The sequence below is a fragment of the Elgaria multicarinata genome, chromosome 1, assembly GCF_023053635.1.
Source record: "Elgaria multicarinata webbii isolate HBS135686 ecotype San Diego chromosome 1, rElgMul1.1.pri, whole genome shotgun sequence".
NCBI lineage: Eukaryota > Metazoa > Chordata > Lepidosauria > Squamata > Anguidae > Elgaria > Elgaria multicarinata.
Window position 1 is genome coordinate 159,075,958 of NC_086171.1, and position 22,538 is coordinate 159,098,495.

The following is a 22,538-nucleotide window of genomic DNA, read 5'->3' on the forward strand; positions in this document are numbered from 1 at the left end:
GGGGGAGGGAAGAGAAAGGGGGACAGGGAGGGAGAACACAGCAAGAAAAAGTAAGCAGGAGAGTAGAGAAGACAGGAGGGGGAGGAGGAGGAGGGTCAAGGCAGACTGGTAGCACGGCCCTTGATGGCAAGGACGCGTCGCGGAAGGCAGGGGGTGAGCCCAGGCACGTAATTCCATAACTTTACCCGGCAGTCACTGTGGCACAGAGAAAGAGAAAGAGAGAAAGAGAGAGGAAGACAGAAAAGGAAAAAAGAAACATGGTCGGAAAAGAAGAGATCAGAGACTCCATAAAGGGAAGGAAGTGAGCGATCGGCTCTAGGTCGCCCACCCAGGGGATGCCCACGTGCCAAGCCTTTGGGGCTTGCTAGTGCTCCACTCCCAGCTCTGCCAGGATCCCTGCGCGACAAGGGCAGGTTACCAGATGCCCCTGGAGCTCTGCTCTCAGGTTGTGATGACTGGGATAAGACCCCTTTACTCTGCCTTAGTCAGGGAGGTGTGCCCGGATCAACTGAAATGCTCGGGTACTAGTCCCTGGTTATAGCAAGGAACCGTTTGGGGAGACGGCAGTGCCAGATGCCTCCCTTGGGGATCATTGTACGAACAGGCTGCACAGAGCAGGATGCCACTAGAGATGTACAAAGAAGCTATGAGCAAAAGAACCACCACAGAAAGCTGCTTCTTGGTTTCAAATAACGCACAGTCCATAGCTCTGGCAGATCCCACGGTGCTGAGCAAACACCGCTGCACTGAAAGAAGGCCTCAATGAACAGGGCTCGTCATGGCTCCTCCCTCAATCAGGCCCTGGGGCCTGCAGCCAGCTCACCTTGAACAAAACCTTGCGATCTTGAACAGTGTAATTCAACCTTCCTCTCCCTGAGGCCCTCCGGGTGGGTTGAATTGCACTCCCATGCTTAACAGCCAATGGCCATGCTGGCTGGGAATTATGGGAGTTGTGGTCTAATAAACCTGGAGGACACCAGGTTGGGGAAAGTTGTGTTAAAGTAGACGGGATCGAGAGGGCAAAGAGCTCAGGATGTCTCTTTGGGGCTAAGTGGACCACACATTCCACACACTCACCTGGAAGCTGTGAATATGTGCTTGGAATTGGTGCAGATGGCGTTGATGGGACTGTCGTGCCCTTTGATCTCCCCGACGGGCGTGAAATTGTCGACGTTCCAGACCTTCACTGACCCGCCACGGCAGGCGCTCAGCAGCATAGGCCGGCTGGGCACGAAGGCCAAAGCACACACCCAGTCTTTGTGTGCGTTGGGGATTTGCTGGGAAGCAGGAACACAACGAATTGCATTAGCAAGGGCCCGTTCCCCTCTTGTCACACCGAAGATGTTCTACCGACAAAGGCTTCCGAGGGAGGTGGGGAAGGGGTAAAAGCCAAGCGCAATGGAAAGGAGTGGACACTACTAAACAAGAAGTGGGACTCTGTAACAATGGCATTACAGGTAGTTAAGTAGAGACACTGAAGTTCACAGCACAGTAGCAGCTGGGCCATATTGCTTGTCGCAATAGTCTGGGGGTGTTTCCAAAGAGGGGGGCTCTCGCCACTACCAAGCAGAGGGCGCTGTGCAGAAATTCCACCCGTTTGCCCTTAGTGGGTTTTCCATGGTAAGAAAAAAGATGCAAGTAGTGGGAAAACAGTGGAAGGTTGGAACTTGAACTCCCCGTCAAAGTCTGTGAATGAGGCAGGGTGATGGCACGAGAAAAGCCTCATCTAGAAACACCCTGGTTACAAATGCAGGAGGGTTCTTTCGTCAGAGGTTTGTTCCCAATACTTCATTCCACCTTAAAAAGAGGGCAGCCAGCTGGCAGTGCTGAGGAGCCTGGATAAAACTGAACTAAAAACAGGTCAAAAAGGGTGCAGAGATACCCCAGGGCCAGTTGCGATTGTCACCAACGATCTCACCAGCATTACTGAACAGGTGGCTGTTACACTCGTGCAACCACATTCCACACTGTACCTGTGATTGCAACTAGCACACTGGGGTGGGGCAGGGTGGGGAGAGCAGGGCTTCCAGTGCCTCTGTTGCTTGTACTCCTGCTGGGAAAACACGCAACAGAAGTGCTAACTGAAGGATGCTGGGATCTTTCTACAATAAAAGCAGCCACCAACGCTACAAGGGGTTGCCCACCCTGTCCCTAACAGAAGCCACCCTGCTTTGCCCAAGAGACTTGCTGAGTGATGGCTGATAAGAGGTCTGAAAGAGACACACATGCTAAAGACAGACTGGGATTTTCTGTGCAATTTGAACATAAGCAGAACACACATCATTCCATTAACTGGATTTCAACATCTAGAACATTCACTTTGATGGGCGTGGGAGGGTTCCTCATTCATGGATGTCAGCATGGGTCCCTGTTCCCCCCTTGATCTACAAGTGGAATTTATGCAGCAACTGTTGACAGCTTCAGCATCATCTGTATCAGAGAAAAGGTATACCATTTCTCTCCTGGCCTTTGCAAATCCAACTCCTCCTCCTATCCCTTCCTACCTGGATGAGCTCCTGCTGCTCCAGGTCCCATTTCTTGACCCCGTTGTCCCTGGAGCCACTGAAGAGAACATCTCCCTGAATCGCTAGGCACTCGATGCCATCGTAATGCGGAGGTTCAAAGTTGTGAGTGGGGCCAACGTTTCCACCAACACCTTCTGCAATCTCGAACATCTGCAAAACAGGAGCTCTCAGAAAAGCAGCCTTTCAAAACTTACTGCCTAGGCTGAATTTTGGGCTTAGTGTCCAGTGTGCCGATCAGAGGAGGAAGAATGCTAGTAGAAGAAGAGGGGCCTATTATAAAGGAAAGTACGTTATATGGAACAAAATACCTGGAGAGGGGATGTGGTTTAGCAAGACCTGGGTGGGGCTAAGATCTTTTGGAGGAAACTGTGGGGAATGGAATATAAGAGCCCTGTTCGCTTGGGAAAGACTGTTACACTCTATGGTTATTTGAAAGTTCCTGCTTTGCTCTCCCATCCACTCTTCTTGCAATGAGCGCACATAAATGCTAGCTGTAGGACTCAGTAGGGCTTAAAGAATGGATGCATTATTCCCATTGCCGCCTGCCTTTCAGGACCGTTCCATTCCTCTCCTACCGATGAAGGTAGAATAAGGGATGGACCAACACAAGCCACTAGGCTTATTTCATCAATACTAGACAATTATTTATTACATTTCTAATCCACCCAATAACTAATGTTCTCTGGGAGGATTCATACTATTCCATGCACACAGTAATGTAGCCTTAGCCAATCTAGTGTGTTGGACTACAGCTCCCATCATGCCCAATGGCTCTGCTAGTCGGGAATGATAGTAGCTGTAGTCTGACACATCTGGAAAGGTGCCAGATTGGGGAAGGTGGCACGAATGTGAGACACTGAAGCACTTCAGACTTTGACTTGTCCTGTAAGGGATATTGGAACATCCTACTTGGGGCATCAGTTCTCTTCTGCAGTTTGGCCATAATAAAAGAAGGAAGCCAAAAAAGCCAGAGGCAAAGGAGTGAAAACGGATATGTGGTTTATTAAAAAAAAAATGACCAATGCGTTTCGGACCCTAAGGTCCTTCCTCAGGGTAATTCAAACAAAAGTGAGATATCAATTCTCCATGGGTCCATAAGAAGATTGGTATCTCACTTTTGTTTGAATTACCCTGAGGAAGGACCTTAGGGTCCGAAACACGTTGGTCATTATTTTTAATAAACCACATCCCCGTTTTCACCCCTTTGCCTCTGGCTTTTTTGGCTTCCTTCTTGGGGTTCCTTCCTTTTTTGGCTTTTGTTTCCTGTGGCTTCACTACCGTAATAAAGAATGCCAGGGGAGAAACAGAAAACTTGACTTCTCTGTTGCGCTAAAAACTGACTGTTAAGGCTGTAGAAACACTATGTTGGGTCTTTTCCCCCCAATGATAAGTAAGGGAGAAGCATATTGCCATTGATGGGGAGGGGGGAGGGGGAAGAGGGCTGGGCTGCTGAAGAAAAAGAAATAGGCAGCCTTCTCAAGGACGCTGACAGCAGCGCTCTGAGGAAAACGCAACTTCTGTCGAATACCTTGACATAGTGGTCTTTCGATCCTGTGACGACCAGGTCATGGTTGCTTGCAGTCCTGTTCACTGTGAGACACATCACAGGCCCAATATGGCCTGTCAGCTTCCCAATGGGCTGCAGTCTAGATGAAAAAGGGGAAAACAGTGAGGAAAGCCAAGCTGTGGGTATATGTTTTTAATGGGAGACCCAATGCTCTCCTCCCCCTGTCAAGCAACCCCACGGGGCCCTCAACATAAAGGACTCGGGAATTCCAGGGCTTCTGGGAACCTCTCGGTTTGGTTAGTTGAGGCACAACAACAGCCTCTTGTTGTTCTCTTCTGGGCATTCTTGTATATTTGGAAACAGCTTGGAACTGTGGGCAGGACAAACGTCTCCCTCTATCCTCCCACTAATAAAACTAGCTGATGAAAGGATGTTCTTTTTTTCCTTCCCGCCCTGTATGAACCTTCTGGGAGATAAGAACATAAGAAATGCCATGCTGGATCAGACCAAGGGTCCATCTAGTCCAGCACTCTGTTCACACAGCGGCCAACCAGCCATCGGCCAGGGATGAACAAGCAGGACGCAGTGCAACAGCACCCTCCCACCCATGTTCCCCAGCAACTGGTGCACACAGGCTTACTGCCTCTAATACTGAAGATAGCACACAACCATCAGGGCTAATAGCCATTGATAGCCTTTGTCTCCAGGAATTTATCCAACCCCCCTTTAAAGCCATCCAAATTGGTGGCCATCACTACATCTTGTGGTAGTGAGTTCCATAATTTAACTATGTGCTATGTAAAGAAGTACTTCCTTTTATTTGTCCTGGATCTCCCACCAATCAACTTCATGGGATGACCCCGGGTTCTAGTATTTTGAGAGAGGGAGAAAAATGTCTCCCTATCCACCTTCTCCACACCATGTGTGATTTTGTACACCTTTACCATGTCTCCCCTTAGCCTCCTTTTTTCCAAGCTAAGCAATCCCAGTTGATGTAACTTCCCTCACAGGGGGAAGGTTACATCAGATAGGATACATCAGATGCTCCTAGATGAGCCTTCCCCAATCTGGCACCCTGCAGAGGTGTTGGAGGACAACTCCGTCCCCAGCCAGATAATAGGAGTTGTAGTCCAATAGCTCCAGAGGGCACCAGGTTGGGGGAGTCTGCCCCAGATCAACCTGGCTGCAAGTTTGCCCTCTGACCTGTTCAGCTCCCAGATGCGGACGGAATTGCCGGAGGCTGCATAAAGCGTGGTGCCTGTGGGGTTAAGCGCAATCTGGTTGATCTGGTGCTCGCCTTGCACACTGGTGATGGTACGGGTAGTGGTCCCAGCACAGGCATCCCCGGAAATCACTTGGCCTGATGACCTAATCCAGAAAGAGAGAGAGAAAGACAGTCAGAGACATTGTAATAGGTATGAAAGGCTGTGCAGAGGCTCATAGAAGCATTAGTAGAGTTCAACAATATGGCAAGAGAGAGACTGCGGGTTTGCCTTTTAAGGAGGCCACCTCAACATGGGCAGCTTTAAAAACAGAATTGGAAAGAGCATCTTTGGCCACTTATATAATGGAAGCTTATGGAGGGCAGAGGCAACAGTACGTTTTGAAACCCAGAGGTCCACAGAGGAATTATTCCTCACCTTCATATCTATTAAACAGCAGCAGGAGTTGCCCAATACCAAAACAAAGAAAAGAAAAGGTAACTCATGACTTGAACCTCCTTTCTTTCGTCTCCCTTCCTCCACAATAAGGCCTCTTTAAGCCATGTGGGTAGAGGCAGTCCAATGAAGTCACACACATTGAGGCACACAAACCCTTTTAGTTCTAACTAGAAAGAAAGACCCGCTTAAGGCCAAACGAGACATGATATTTGTCACGTGGTTAGCTCCAGTGTGCTTCCCCCCCTTTTTTAAAGGTAAGTACCAGTGCAGCCCTCCCCACCCTAAGGATGGATCAATTCCATGACATGGATGGGAGAGGGGGCTTTAACCCTTTTGCTCCTGCCTCAGTCACCATCAGGATTGGGGGTTCCTGCCATTGTGAATAACAGGGGCAGGGTGGGTGGCTGTGACTCCGACCAGGACTGTGACGGGAACAAAGGGTTACACCTCCCCTCCTCAACACCACAGTTTTGATCCAGCTGAGGCCTCCTCACACCTGCTACAGTATTTATTTGTTTAAAACGCCAAGACTAATCATGTGACAAATGTCATGTCTAGTTTGGACTGTAGATGTTGGATGCAGAGACTAGCTGCACTTTGGTAGGGATCTGGAGATGGAGCTGTCTGGCTGAGAGGCTGCTGCACACTGTGGAATGCCCAACTACACATCTAGTCCTGTCCTGCTGAAAACAAAGGACATAGCAGAGCTTCAATCAGACTCTGAGCTAGTACAGTCCTCATATTATCCAAATATTAGCCATAGGGCCTGTTCAGATGACATGCTAAGCCATGGTTAAGCCGCTCCGGGAACATTTTTGGCTGAGGTGCGGGATAAAAATACTCTAAATAAATAAATAAAGGAAAGCCTCACAACATGAAATAGAGAGCTTCCAAGTACTTACGTGAGAGTGCGGATGCACTTGGCAGAATCCCGGATGTCCCAAACTTTGATGTAAGAGGTAGAGACCGTGAATACCAGGCCAGAGTGGCTGCTGTACTTTATGGAGACCACGTTGTTTGGATGGCCTTTCAAAGAAGCAATTTCCTGGCCGGTCACCAAATTCCACATCTTGCAACTCCGATCTTTGGAAAGAAGAGAACACTTTAGTTGTGTCAGAATGGACCTCGCTTCTCACCCAAGAACTGCCATCACCCTCTGCAAAGTAACAACTTATTTCTTCAGTGATACGAAGATGGAGCTGCCTTGAGCACCTTTTTGGGTGGAAAGGCAGGACGTAAATTAAATTAAATAAATAAATGTCACCTAACACTTTCAGAGGATGGCAACAAGGGAGAGGGCCTTCTCGGTGGTGTGCCGCCCCCGCCCCGGGCTGTGGAATGCTCTCCCCAGTGAGGTCTGCCTGGCACCAGCACTGTCATCTTTTTTGCCACTAATATAAGACTTCCATCTAATACCCGGGCATTTGACGGTATATGATGGGCTTCTTCTTAACCTAGTTGTTTTAACAGGTCCTGGTATGTTATTGTTTGATTATTTTTAGCTGATTTTGTTTAACATTTTTGTACATTAACGTTTTTATACTATGTTTTATTGTGTAGTATCAGGGTTTTAACTTGAAAGCATTGGCTATTGGGTGGCATAGAAACATAGAAAAATGAATGAAAATGAATGAATGCAAGATGGAAAAACAGCCAGTTTTAATTGAAACATTAAATCTGAATCATCCGGCAGACGCACATTTTCCCTTTTCTGGTGGCCTTAACAGATGTGCATTATTTATTTATTTATTTATTACATTTTTATACCGCCTAATAGCTGAAGCTCTGGGCGGTTCACAATATTGCAGGTTGCTGTTCACTATCTTTACCATAGATACAGCACCTGGGCTATCTTCTGCAGTGTTTGTGTGTGGCCCCGTTCAGAAGACACCTTAAACCACAGCTTTAACCATGGTGGTTAAGCCAGAAAGCCGGGCTGTGTTCAGAAGACACCTTAAACCACAGCTTTAACCATGGTGGTTAAGCCAGAAAGCCTGGCTGTGTTCAGAAGACACCTTAAACCATGGCTTTAACCACGGTGAATAAAGCAAAAAGCCTTATTCACTGTGGTTAAAGCTGTGGTTTAAGGTGTCTTCTGAATGGGCACTGTGTATTTGCACCTGTGCATGGTGGCCTCCTTGTCCTAGAAAACAGTGGGAATGTGATATATCTAAAGGGCACTTCTACCTTTGGTTACCATAAAGAGGCAGCTCAGAAATGTCTCCAAACAGAACTTCTGGTCCAGTGTTAGTTAGTCCTAAAGCATTAGAAGGAACCCCTGCCTTTTCATGCACACATACGCACACCCACCCACCCACCTTTGGATCCAGAGAACAACAATTCATCAGTAGCATCCAGGCACAGTACTGGCTTGGTGTGTCCTTCTGCCACAGAGATGCACTGCAGGGGGGCCGTCCGGGCACTCCTGGAACCTCCCACAGGGTTAATGATGCCCCTTGCATGGGAGAAAAAGAGAATTAGTGAGAGAGAGGCTTCCTGCAGCTGGAACCAGCAGACATCCCAAGCGCAACCTTTCATGCATCAGGGACTTTGCACGCTGCTTGACCCCTGTCAAGCTTCGAGAAAAATACAAGCAGGCAGACACATGCAGAGTCAAGCTGAAGAGTTCTAGGCACAACCTTCTGCAATATTGAGAGATGAGATGTTCCTTGGGCACTGGAAGTTCACATACAGGATTTCCCCTAGCTGAGCACAAAAGCTGCTTTATTGCAAGTCAGATGACTGACACACCCAGCTCAGTACGGTCTAATCCAGCAGGTGGGCAACATGCACCCCTGTCACATCATCAAATTCAGCAGCTGCTGCAATTTAAAATAAAATACCTAACAGTGTTGTTTTTAGCATTATGGAGCAGTTCCCTACTGAATTTCAGGGACAAAACACCAATTTTGTTTGACTTGTTTTCCACGGCACCCTGCAGACTACGGAACATGGCCTGATTGGGGGGCGGGGGGCGGGGATGTTCCCCAGGCCTCCCACAGTTGCCCACTGTTAGTTTAATGAGTGACTCACAGTGGCTCCATGGGGTTTCAGATGGGAGCCTTTCCCATCTGGAGATGCCAGGGATTGAACCTGGGACCTCTTGCCTGCAAAACAGGTGCTTTCATAGCCCATAAGGCCATCGAGTCCAACCCCCTGCTCAATGTAGGAATCCACCTTAAAGCATACCTGGCAGATGGTTGTCCAGGTGCCTCTTGAAGGCCTCTAGCGTGGGAGAGGCCACAACCTCACCAGGCAACTGATTCCATTGTCGTACTGCTCTAACAGTCAGGAAGTTTTTCCTGATGTCCAGCCGGAATCTGGCTTCCTTTAACTTGAGCCCGTTATTCCATGTCCTGCACTCTGGGAGGATCAAGAAGAGATCCTGCCCCTCCTCTGTGTGACAACCTTTCAAGTATTTAAAGAGTGCTATCATGTCTCCCCTCAATCTTCTCTTCTCCAGGCTAAACATGCCCAGTTCTTTCAGTCTCTCTTCATAGGGCTTTGTTTCCAGACCCCGATCATCGTTGTTGCCCTCCTCTGAACACGCTCCAGCTTGTCTGCATCCTTCTTGAAGGGTGCTTTGCCACTGTGCTATGGCCCTCTCTCCCATCAACAGCGGAGCGACTGTATTTTCATTTGCTACTTTGTTTCTGCAAGGCTAATTCAAATCTAAGTCGTGAGGGTTTTGGGGGGCAAAAGCGGAGTGCAACTGAAAATCAGCGTGCTCAGAGAGACACTGACCCCTTCATATAAACAACATCTATTTGGGTTTTGCTCTTAACAACCATGTGGGTTTCACAGATGGCAATTATTTTGAGCATCTCCTTGGTCCAACAAGGGGATTACGTCACCTACTTTAGATGGGTACATCTCAAGGAAAATGGTATAAAAGCCTTATTGCTTTGACAAACCAGATTCCCTACTCTAGAACAAACGCCTCCACTCGAGTCGTGCATGAAATAAGTGCACCACCCTGTGGCTAGCATGGAAATGTTTTAATCCATTTCAGCAATAAGCTTAGTAACCGCCCTGCAGGGGGAAAATGCATTTTCTGATTTGAATACATGGGACAACCAAGGGGGAGTAAAAGAAAAAAAAATGCCTAAAGGTCATATAGGGGTGAGTCAGAGAATTTCACTTTCTTGTATCCTATTCATAGAATAGTAGAGTTGGAAGAGGCCTATAAGGCCATCGAGTCCAACCCCCTGCTCACTGCAGGAATCCACCCTAAAGCATCCCTGACAGATGCTTGTCCAGCTGCCTCTTGAATGCCTCTACTGTGGGAGAGCACACAACTTCCCTAGGTAACTGGTTCCATATATTCACTGGAAGAAATTCACTCAGACACTGGTAAAACTAGAACCCTTACGAGGAGAGTAGGAGGAGGCATGGAAAGAGGACATCAAAGGGATGCCCATGTGCTGTCCTTATGCTGCTCAGTTTTCCTCTTTTTATAGACAGCAGGACAGACAGGGGAGAATGGAAGCAGGACAGCAGGGCTGAAGCAGGAAGAGGCCATCCCCACAGAAGGAACGGGGTCCCCCTGCCTTGGTGCTGTTCTCCCTTGCAAACAGCAGGGAAGGTATTGGGGTGGGGGGTGGGGTGGGGGAGAAAAGCAGCATCTTCCCATGAGTGATTTTAGACTATTTCGCAACCAGAGCAACAGTTCTAGTTCCTGCACTTGTTTCCTGGGTTCTAGCCAAGAGACAGTACTATGTTGAGCATGCTGTACAGCATTATAAAAGGAAAACATTCCAAAAGGGCATTATGAATTTTCTAGCCTTATCATCCAGCTTTCTAAAGGGCAGCTGTCGAACCGGATGCTCCCCTTTCACTTTCGGTTCTTAGCACTGGAGGACAATGGCCCCAAACTATAGATCGAAGCTTTTCACTAGCAGGTACAAAAGAGCATTCTTCTTTGTTTCTTTTTAATGTATATATGGGTAAAACTTCTGCAAGGTGGCTTCCTCTTGTCCATACAACACGAATGGCACAAAATTTCAGAACACAAATAATAAATAAGCAAATAGTCCAACTAAAATACAAATATTAAAATCCCTTAAGAGTTTCTGTATGGCTTTGGCACAGGTCACACAACCCATCTTGCCAAGAGGTCTCTTAAGGCTTGTTGCAATTGGAGGGAGTGACAGCTAGAGAGCAGCAGTCTTTCAGAGCAAATCCTACAAGGTCCCTGGGACATCAGCAAGAAGAGGTTTCCTCTTCATCCCAGGGTGTGTTGAGTATCAGTCTTGGTACTCCAAAAACATGGAGCACAGGCCTGGGTTAGTGTTCCTAAGACCCATCAGCCTCTCAAAACAATTCTATACCAACAGTTGGTACCCAGTGCTTGGCACCTCCAGACACAGACCCACTGCTTGCTTGCTGGAGGTGTGCAAGCTTGTCAGGGCCAGGATGGGATTTCTCTCATTAGAGGTTTTAATGAGATTCTCTCATTAAACTGAGGAGCAAATAAAAATGTAAAACAGGAAGTGGAGCCCATTATCAGCAAAAGGGTGAGGCATGACAGTTCCTGACTCCCCACTGGAAGCATTAGCCTGATGCAGCAGAAATGGGAGCTGAAGTTCAGAGAAGATCAGTGTCTTCTCCGTGCCCCTGGGTGACCAAGCAACAGAGGGAAACAATCCCCGCTCTAAGGAAAATCTAAGAAGAACAGAATAATGGAAATGTAATAATTTTTATTTCATGAACACGGCTCCCGATTTATGCAAGCCTGAATCTGTTTCTGGTCTGGAGCAGCCAATCCACTAATGGTCAATTATATGTCATTAAAGAAGATTGCAAGGCTGAAACAGGTTGGGCAGTTAAAATTGCTGTGCAGCATGTATACTGGTGATTAGATTTCTTGCTCTCTGTCTTGCGATAACGGTTCCAGTTTGCAACAGATGTGTTTACAAAATCTATTTAAAGTATTTTAGGTTTGTTTTTGAGTGCTTGCTTATGGATAAGTGATAGCAAACCGAGTCGGATTTTGTAGACTATATTAGAGCACATTATTCCTGACTTTTCTTTTGTTTCTCAGCGCCCCACGTGTCGCTACAAGGGTTCTCCAGGGGTGTTAAGCCGGGATTCTATTCTCTTACACTCTCCCGCCACCTCTATCTTTATGGGACTAGCCATATCAAGAAAGATCAGAAAGGTATCACTATCTGGCATGCTATTGCTTTAGGACAAGATCCAGTGACCAGAATAATTGGTGGGGTTTGGTGTTCTCCACTCAAAAGTCTTCCAAATATTTACAATATGAGACTGGAATACATTATGCAAGTTCAGTAAGTACACATATATTTAACTTCCATAGCAAAAAATAAGGATTTTAAAAAATGGGGCTGGACATTTGAGCTCAGCTGAAATAGCTCCGAGCTTTGAAGAGGAGCTGCCTGCACATTTTTCAATCTTTTTTCTACCACCACGAGGACTATAAACTACTCAGAATTCTAAACAATGCCACCATTCAAAAGCCAAACACATGAAATCATAGCGTAATGGCAATGCATGCAATTGGTTAGCTCCTAATCTTGGTTACTACTACAGACATGCACTATCTGGAGATATGTGGCCAGTCCAGCCCAAACACAGGTTGTCAACTTTTAGGACCTAGGGAAACAGTCTGAAGCTTTCAGAGACGTGTGTGTGTGTGTGTGTGTGTGTGTGTGTGTGTTGGGGCTCGTCTACACCAAGCAGGATATTGCACAATGAAAGAGGTATGAAAACGGTATATAAAAGGCAGGAGCCACACTGATGCTTTATGGGGGTACTGAAGTGCACTGACAACTGTTGGGGCCCATTGACACAGACCATATACCACCTTCATACTGCTATATCCTGCTTGGTGTGGCTCCTGCCTTTTATATACCGCGTTCATAGTGCAAGATCCTGCTTGGTGTAGATGAGCCCTTGGTGTCTTGGCACTTAACCATCTCTTGTGCCCTAACTTTATGGGCAGAAATTGCTGGAATTACTGGGAGCGAAGTGGGAGCAACGAGAGAATGGAAGAAACATGTTACTCCAGGTAACATCTGATGTGAGCCTGACCAAACGTTCTATAGCCAGCTGGGAAGGCAAATGTAGCACTCAGAGAGGAGAAGCAGAACAAGGCAAGAAACACCACACTGGGTTTGGTTCCATGCAGGTATTAAATGCAGGGAGGGGAAAGAATGAGAAAGAGAAAGGCTAGAAGAGTTATATAATAAATAGTAAGTTTTATACCTCAGCACCTCCGAGACAGAGGAATCACTGTCATCAGACCTAGGGACAGAAAATTAGCAGGATTATGGGTAATTAAAACCAGGAGAAGGAAAAGCAACAGCAAAAAGTCAGAAAAGGGGAAGGTTGTTATTGCATCCAAGCTAGCAGGGCAGACAAGAGGACAGCAGACCACAGACAGAAAGGGCTCAGGAGCAGGGGGGCACGAGCAGAAACCATCTGAGATTTTACTAGGTGTTTCACCACACCCTTGCAAGCCTGTCATTGCAGCCACCAGTGCTAGAAACTTGCTTTAAGAAGAAAAGAAAGTGGAGATCCCAGGCTGCTGGATTATTGTGCATGTGTGGTTCTTCTGCAAAATAAGAGAATGTGCACAAACCTTGAAATACCTACCCAAAGCTCCTGGGCAGCAATGGGTGCCCAGCTTCTATTGTGACTACCATACCAGCTCCACATGAGGACATGGGCACTCTGTTCACAGAAGTCACTCTACAAGAGGACATATTTGACACGGCTACTCACGGCTAAGTCCCAAGCAGGGCTTTGGTTTTGTTTATTTGAAAACTAAATGCATTGCTTGTCCCCTGAGGCCCAAGGTGGCCTATGTTAGAGAAATCCCATGGTCTTAAACTGAGGCTGTATCAATGATGCCACAGCTGTCATTCAGGAGACATAGTGGGAGCAACAACATGCTCCAGAAAAAAAGGCACTTACAGATTCAAACACAGACACACTGTTTGGAAGGCAGGACACGCTTGTCCCTATTCTGAACCTGCTGATTGGAGTAATCCAATGGAAATACCTTAGAGGCCTGAGCAACTCACCATTGGGCTTGAAAAGGAAGAGCAGCGCACACACACCCTCCCAAAAGCAGTGATAACAGAGCTGTTAAAAAGCGACCCCAGGGCAGATGACCCTGACAGGTTTGGAAAGAACTTCTATGCTTTCTGGCAGTAACCTGATTTCTAAATGCATTGGGAGATGGAGCAATGGAGATACACTGGGGAGATGGAGCAACCACAGAGCAATTGGGTGATTCTGGTGCTGTCTAGCTTTAGGTTCTGACTATGGTGCCTGGCCCTGGGCGGAGGACCTTGGTTCAGAGGCCTTCACATGACAGTGACATTCAGGCTCCCTGCATATTGCAGGAGATCTGAAGGTAATCTTGTACTTAAATGCCTCAGTGGTAGAACTCCAGTGCAAAGGTGAATTCCAGATGCTGCGTAGACTGGGATATGAGGACGAGGTGTTTCAAGCACCAGTAGCTATCACTGCCAGTTTTTTCCATTCACCCCTGGGATACGAGCCTCCCCAAGTCTCACAATTAGCCTTACTTGTCTAGTGCTGAGCCCTGGCTCTGGTTGCTGGTGAGGCGAGAGAAGACGTTGCGGTCATTGCGTGGCCTGCTGGGAGGGGACGAGGGAGGAGTGAATCCAACATCTGGGTTCCTAGGCAAGGAAAAAAAAAAAGAGCAGGGACTCATTCTACCCCATAGACCTCATCTTCTCCCAGCACTTATAGATCCTGCACCCAGAGGACTTCAGTTCCTGGATCATATGCAAATCATAAGAGCAGTTGCTTATTTTGCATCCTATCCCACCCTCGGCACCCTCCCTCTCCCTGCCATACACACACACACACACACACACACACACACACATTTTGCCTCCCTCACACACTCACCTGATCGGTTGACCCCGGTCATATGACTTCCTCCTTGTGAGAGGTGAGGTGTCTGCACCGCGTGACTGTCTAGGGCTAAAGGAGAGGCAGCCAGAGTTAGCAGTTACCTTTTCCAATGCTGGGCTCCCTCAGCTCTGAGCTAAGACTGGGATAAGTGAAGCCCCGTCCCAACAGCTCTCAAATATGCTGCAAGGCAAATTGGACAGGCTGCATCACATTTTGGAAAATCATTGGTTTGATAGCTCCTCCACATGACATGTTTGGGAGGCCAGGATACCAAACAGTCTTCCCGTCCATGCCAGCTATGCACATGCAGAGATTTAGATGTGGGAGCACATTCAGATATGAAATCCCCTGTGTTTATCAGAGATCATAAGACAGGCCTATCTACCCAGCATTCTGTTCCCAGAGTGGTCCAACAGATGCTCATGGGAAGCCTATAAGCAGGACATGAGCGCAATAGGACCCTCCTACTCATGTTCTCCAGTAACTGGTAAATAGAGGCATATTGCCTCTGATGCTGAAGGTAATCTATGGGCGTCATGACACATGGCTAACCTTATATTTGATGAATTTGTCTAATTCCTTTTAAAATCAATCCAAGTTGGTGTCTGTTAATAGCTCTGTGGTAGCTAATCCCATCGCCTACCTTTTTACTTCATTAGATGATCCTGGATTCTAGTATCGCGATGGAGAAAAAGTTCTTTCTATTCACTTTCTCCACACCACGTATTTGTACACTTCTATCTTGTCCCCACCTTACTTGCCTTTTTTCTCATTAAAAAGCCACAAACATTGTAACCTTTCCTCATAAGGGAGTAGTTCTAGTTCCTTGCTCATTTAAGACTATAAGAAGAGCCATGCTGGATCCCACCAAGAGTCCATGTAGTCCAGCATTCTGTTCACACTGCAGCCAACTAGCTGTCAATGGGAAATCCACAAGCAGGATATCAGTGCAACAGCACCCACCCGCCTACGTTCCCCAGTAACTGGTGTACATAGTCATACTGCCTCTGATACTAAATGTAGCACATAGCTATTAGGACTAGTAGCAATTGATAGCCTTCTGCTCCAGGAATTTATCCAATCCGTTTTTAAAGCCATGCAAGTTGGTTGCCATCACTACTTCTTGAGCAAGTGAATCCTACAGTTTAACTATGTGCTGTGTGAAGAAGTCCTTCCTTTTACCTGTCCTGAATCTCCCACCATTCGGCTTCATGGGATTTCCCTGGGTTCTAGTATTACAAGAGAGAGATAAGTTTCCCTAATCTTTCGCCGCACTATGCATAATTTTGTACACCTCTAACATCTCTCCCCCTCACTCGCCTTTTTTCTAAGCTAAACAATCCCAATTGCTGTCATTTTTCCTCATAAAGGAGTTGCTTCAGCCCCTTGATCATTTCAGTTGCTCCTTTCTGGCCTTTCCCCAATTCTACAATATCCTTTTCAAGGTGCAGGGACTGCACGCTATATTCGAAGTAAGGTCACACCACAATTTTGTATACAGGCATTATGGTTCTGGCAATTTTCTTTTCAATTCCTTTCTTAATGATTCCCAACATGGAATTTGCTTTCTTCATAGCAGCCACACCCTGAATCAATGTTTGAATCCAGCTGTTTACCACAGTCACCATCAGTTCAGATCCTATCAATATATATGTGAAGTTAGGATTTTTTTTGCCCCAAGATACATTTTGCACTTTCTTACACTGAATTGGATTTGCCATTTTAATGCCCATTTCTCCATTTCACGGGTGTGTGTGATCATGGCACAGTCTCTGGAAAGCTGTATCACGTGAATTTGCTAAAGGTTTGAAATGGCCCCCATTCTAGACACCGACTATTTTCAGCATTCTTGATGTCCACAGAAGCAGCTATATTCTTGCCAGTTTGTGGTTGATGGGGACTATTACAGGTTATACAGGTTATGCAGTTCATACCACCTGGGTCTCTGAATTCATAACAGCATTCTGGGGAGGGAAAGGTTAATGCTTTCCCAATACCTAAGAATGGACAAATCGACCTATTTTCAGTTTGTGTCAATTTTGCATGTATTCAATCACGAGTCCATTTAGTCCAATTTCTGTATCAGCCTACGATTTTTCTTAAATGCACAAAAATTACATTACTTCTGTATGCGATTTCCCCTTACATGTGCATTTTGTATGCAATTTCCCCATATATATACTGTATATATGCCATTTTTGAGCTGAGAACAGTATCGTAAAATTCAGAAAAGTGCATGACTGTGTTCCAATCTGCATATTAGTCCAGGAAGTGCAAACTAGGTTATTCCACTTAAATATGTGGACCGAACTAAATTCTTCCCCATCCCGAAGTTCTCCTTCTAAACCAAAAGCACTTGAAGCTACCAGCTGAGTGGGACCTGTGAGAAAACGTGTGTGTTTGTGTGTTGGGGGGGGGGATTTAACAAGAATTGCAGCCTATGCAGATCTACTCATGTTACTACTCCATGTTCCTAGTCTTCATGTAAGACTTTGCCAGCAAAGGAGGCAGCTGTCTCTGGCTCCAGAACAATGCAGGACTTTGCTTCCTCCTTGCCTGCTTCCTCTTTGGACCACCGACTCTCCATGCCAAAGCCACGAAGAGATTCTGCTTGTCAGGAGGAGGACTCGAATACTGCGTACAAGGGGGGGGGGGCTAAATGCATTTAGATGATTCCGAATGACTGGATCTGACCTTCTATGCCAGCAGCTACGACCACCACAATTTCCCCAACAGGACCTGTACACAGGCCAACGCCTACACTGCCATGGCTTACAATGTGCTCCCTCGGATGGGCAGGCTGATGGTGCGGGAGACCTTCTCCTTGTAGTAAGGGTCACGGATGGAGAAGCCAATGCCATCCTCTTTGATCTCCATGAGGGATGCCAACGACTTGGTGATGTTCTTAGTGGAGAGGTCCAAGGTGGGCCCCAGACACTCTGCAGACACAGCCTTCATCTGGCCAGACAGCTTGGGCTCCCCCTAAAACAAAGCCCCAGAAGGCACAAGTTTAAAAGCAGCATGGCAATAGGGGAGCTTTTCCCTGGCTGCCACTGCAGGGGGTGGGCAGCCAATTTTTAAAAAAATTATTATTATTATTATTATTATTATTATTATTATTATTATTATTTAAATTTATATACTGCCCCATAGCTGAAACTCTCTGGGCCGTTTACAAAAATTAAACACAGCACATTAAAAACAAATATACAAAATTTAAAACCATAAAAAGCATAAAATACAAACAAAAACAGACAATATCCATTTAAAACTACTATTCTGGGTCAGTTAAAAAACTCAGCATATGCTGTTAAATGCCTAGCCAAAACTAGTCTGGAAAAAACTAGAACTGGACTGCTAACATTTCTCAGTCACCTTTCTCTCAGGACCCCGTGGGCTGTGCAATAAGCAGGGCGGCAGAATCTTACCCCTTCATTCTGAATTTAATATGGACTCTAACAGAAGGCACTTCATATGGACTCTAACAGAAGGCACTTCATATCACCGAGGAGCAACTGCCGTGCCATGCAGAAGTGCCACACAGGAGTGGTTGTACACCCCCCCCATACTACGAGGGTTACTTGGTTGAGGAACTGCCCTGGGTGAGGGGGATGTTTTCTCTTGATAAAAGTCTTTTTCATCTTTGTGATGGATGGGACGGATGGACGCACACCAGTCAGGGACTTGTTTTTAGTTCATTGCCATATTATTGGAGCACGACCAAAGCTGGAGCACCAATAATATGTGTGTTGCAACACTTGCTAGTTGGCTAAATGTGGTACAAAGATGTTAATTTGGGCTCAAGCAGGAACTAGAAACAAAGCCAAGATGATACACACCTTTGGGGTTCCTCACTAGTAAAAAACCCGAGGGGATAAGAATACAGTAAGATTTAAGTGGCACTGATGGGCACTAAAACTACAGAAGAAGCCATCTGGCCTGAGCCACAAAATGAAAACAAGAGAGACATACCAATAACTAGGGATGGGTATGTGCAACACAGCACCACACAGTGGAAATCTTTTCTGGTCTGTCCTTTCTTGGAAAGCCAACTCCCCGCACCCATCAGATTTATATTACACCAGATTCTGAGCTGTTTCAAATATGGCTAACTATAAATCTCACCTCATGGGACACCTTCATGAGAAAACCTAACTGTGCAAGAACAACAGGGAAAATCCACAGTGGAATGATGCCAGAAATTACTGTTCAAACACCCCGAGGGTTATGCAGATCTAAAAACCCTCCTTCTTGGCTGCAGCCTGGCTGTTTGTAGGGCTTTTGCCACACTGTGACTCTCCTCGTGTTTCTGGCTCTCCTCATGTTTCTTTTTATGTAAACTGCCCTGGGAATTTCTATTGAAGGGAGGTATAGAAATTTATTGAAGTACCCACAAAATGCCTAAAAGCACATTTGCAGCTTTCAAACTTACCCTGCACTTGAAGTCATCCTGACTAGCAGAGCCCTTCATGGAGAAAGACTGGGAAAAGCTGTAGGACAGGAAAAGAGTTTTGGTACATGCAGTTTTCCAGTAAGAAGCACAGAGGATAAACATGGCCACCCACCCACCCCGACCCTAAGTGACTCCCCTCCCAGCAAAGCCTCAGTCCTGCACTCAGGTGTCCAATTCATTCCAGACAGAAGAGCCCCAGCACTAGTAATTAGGGAGAATTGTACGGCTCTTCTATTTTTTACTCCTTAGTGGATTTGCCATAATAATAACAATAAGAAAAAGGATGCAAGAAACAATGGGAAAACACAGGAGGGTTGCAAGTGGAAGACAATGCTATCTGGACCTCCCCCCACCCCCATCAAATTCTGTCAATGAGGCAGAATGACTTGTCTGGAAGCACCCCGCACCCCATTTAACACTCCTTGGTGCTTAAACTTATTTCATTGGGTGGCACCTATGGTGAACAGGTGGAATTTCCACGTCATCCACCTTTTAAAGGTCTCCATAGGGTAGAGAGAAATGGCTACTATGCATTTGCCCATCATTCTGTCTTGGGGGAGGGGCACTCACCTCCCTTCTGAGGCCAAGCTGAATTCGGAGACTTCCTCATCTGTGCTGGCATAACCATTCTCTGTGCAAAACAAAACAAGCAAACATCCAGATCATGTCCAATGGCACTTGGGTGCTTAGCATAGACTGCGTTCCTCCCCCTGGGGGACCCAGCAGCACCGATGTTCTATCAATGATCTGATCAGGCAAAATGGCTCCAGGACATCCTCAACACACACAAAAGAGGGTTGTTCCGATTTCTAATGTGCCTGCCAGAGAGAGTTCACATCTCCAGTTTATAGCATCAGAAGAACAGGTCCCAAGGAACGAACACAGGGCAGAGTCACAACTTGAAACCAGCCTTGCTGAACCTGGGGTAGGTTCAGATGACCATGTTAACCATGTCGTGGCTGCAAGCATCACATGGTAGCCTGGCTGACTGCAGCATTTGTCACATGGTGGCTTTGCCCATCTTGGCCTTTTCCTCACAAGGAGCCTGTAGCTCTCACTGGAAGGAAAGCTGATAGGAGAGCAAAGAGTCACTACATGAAAGGATGGCTAAGTGGACATCTGATTACACCTGAAGAGTAAACGGAACTTCAAAATCCCACCTTGCTGCACATTGTGGATGAGCGCCTGGAGCTCAGGGTGTGATTCTGCCTTCTCCCGTAGGGCATCCAGGATGTGATGGTTCTGAGAGGAGCCAGTCACATCGGTTTGTCTCAGGCGTCCTTCCAGTAGCCGGATCTGAGCTTCCTTCTGGACTACCTGCAGGCTCTATTTGCAGAGATTGGAGAATCAGAAACAAGCCTATCAGTGAAGGATTTCTAGCCCTTGGGGAAAAGGAAGGAAGGGCGAGGGGGTGGTAGATCTGGACTCAGCTCCTCCCACCCGATCTGGGCTTGAGCATACACAAAGACTGCGTTATTATGGGGCAATGCGTTCTACCCATGGATTCTGAGGCAGAACAGAATGTTGTGGTTGCACCATGAAACACCAGTTTAGCTAATCTCAGAGGTTTACACTCCTTAGAAAACCATATGGTTGGACAGAGCGCAGAGTTAGAAAAAGACTTGGTCCAAATGCAGGGGTCTGGAATCCTTCAAAACACACTCCATTCTAAATTAGGAGTTCAATACCCTTGTCAACTAGAAGAGCTGACTGATCTGTCTTGGATTTCTGAGCAAGAATCTCTGATCCATACAAGGGACGTTGCTTTGACCTACCTTGTCTATGGATGCCTTGAGGAAATTGTCCAACAAGAGCCGTGCTTCAGCCAAGGAGCAGGAACTGATCACCACAGAGGTGTCAGTAGAATCCAATTCTTCCTAGCAAGAAGAAGAGACCCATGGGGAAGAAGCGGTAGAATGAGATAGCTGGAGAAAGGCTGCATTTTGCTGTCCCAAGATGTTGTTTCGCCACGTGCAGAAGAGGCAGCTCCACAGGCTAGCTTACACCCCAAGATTCAATAGATTTGGGCATGGAAATAGTAGTCAGTCTCACACAATCCATTCACCCACTGAAGCCAAATCATTTGCATTGCAGGTTTTTTTCTTTTTTAGCGGGCTACAGACCAGCAAGTTCACGTAGACTAGAGGTACTTTGACATGGATGCCAAATTCTCACTGCTCTGAATAAGACACAGTTCCACAATGTGCCCAGAGGGAACAGTAGAGCTCCAAGAATCTCCCAACTCCATAAGTTATATCCCAAGTCTCTGCTTTATATATCCCCCTTGTTCAAACAGGCTGAAAGCTAAAACGGTAAGAGGAAATGAGGAATTTTTTTAATCCATTAAGATCAGAACGCTTAGATCAGACTTCTCTAACCTTCTCTGCTGTGGCACCCTGGCTGCAGAATGAGCTCTCTAGAGAGGTTCGCCTGGCACCTATGTTATACTCTTTTCGACGCCAGGTGAAGACCTTCTTATTCTTCCAGTATTTTAACAGTTTGCCATCTTAGTCTTTGAACTTTGCTGTTTCAAACCTGTATTTTAAATCTGTATAAAGCTCTGCATTGCTGCTCGGTTTTATCCTGGTTGTGCTTCTATATTGTACTTTTATATTGTGTTTTTATGCTATAGCTTGTTTATACCTTGAATTGTACTTGATGGTTTTAATTTTTGTGAACTGCCCAGAGAGCTTCAGCTATTGGGCGATTTAGAAATCCAGTAAATAAATAAATGAAATAATTTGTGCCTTCCAGGTGTGCTGATCTACAATCCCTACAATCGCAGAACTGTGGGAATTGCAGTCTAACACATCTGGAGGGCATCAGGTTGGAGAAAGCTGGCTTAGATTGTCCTGATCCGCCCATTACATCCGAGCACCTAAGCCAAGGGAGCCCCAGCCAGGCAGCTTCAGCTCACCTCCAGACCCTACAGCATGCCCTCCTCCCCAACCACTTGCCTCACCCACGGATGGGGCACGCACCTTGGTCTCCTCAATTTGCATGATGGTGGCCTGGCAGTCAGAGATGCTGTCGTTGATGTAGTCGATGTTGGCAGCCAGCACTTCAATCTCCTCATTCAGCTCCTGCAGACCCTTCAGCTCTTCGGTGTTCTCTGTCTGCAGTTTCTCCCTCTTCCCTAGAAGCATCTCCTGCATCAGCGACAGCTCCTCACGTTTCTGAAAGGGAGAATAGGAGGCGGGGACTTTCTTGTCAGCCAATGAGCTGCAACACCCCCAGCTGCCCCCAAGCCTTCTGCTCCAGTTGGAGACAGCCGCCCTCCCTCACCTTGATGAGCCGCTCCATATCCGATTCCAGGTTGATAACCGTCATCCTCTGCATGACAATGTCAAAGACACGACGCTCCAGCGATTGCCATTTCAGGCGGGCTGTCTTACTGAAGGTCTGGTTCGCCCCTTTCTTTGGGAACTTCTTCCTGCACAGGGAAATCATGTAGTAAAGAACTGATCAGTATGATG

The 22,538-nt window shown here is 46.7% G+C and overlaps 1 protein-coding gene across 1 annotated transcript in view; it reads right to left on the reverse strand.

Moving 5' to 3' along the window:
- Positions 1–22,538, reverse strand: part of KIF21B (kinesin family member 21B) — a 76,816-nt gene continuing 54,278 nt past the window's right edge. The window contains exons 19-35 of the mRNA XM_063140761.1: positions 22,348–22,495; positions 22,044–22,238; positions 20,838–20,939; positions 20,223–20,388; positions 19,633–19,693; positions 19,042–19,099; positions 17,386–17,591; positions 14,604–14,678; positions 14,255–14,368; positions 12,924–12,962; positions 8,012–8,148; positions 6,596–6,776; positions 5,236–5,400; positions 4,054–4,171; positions 2,505–2,675; positions 1,078–1,277; positions 1–195 (exon numbers count right to left, since the gene is read on the reverse strand). Coding sequence (XP_062996831.1) covers positions 96–195; positions 1,078–1,277; positions 2,505–2,675; positions 4,054–4,171; positions 5,236–5,400; positions 6,596–6,776; positions 8,012–8,148; positions 12,924–12,962; positions 14,255–14,368; positions 14,604–14,678; positions 17,386–17,591; positions 19,042–19,099; positions 19,633–19,693; positions 20,223–20,388; positions 20,838–20,939; positions 22,044–22,238; positions 22,348–22,495 — 2,236 coding nt within the window. The 3' untranslated portion in view covers positions 1–95. The remainder of the gene's footprint in view (positions 196–1,077; positions 1,278–2,504; positions 2,676–4,053; positions 4,172–5,235; positions 5,401–6,595; positions 6,777–8,011; positions 8,149–12,923; positions 12,963–14,254; positions 14,369–14,603; positions 14,679–17,385; positions 17,592–19,041; positions 19,100–19,632; positions 19,694–20,222; positions 20,389–20,837; positions 20,940–22,043; positions 22,239–22,347; positions 22,496–22,538) is intronic.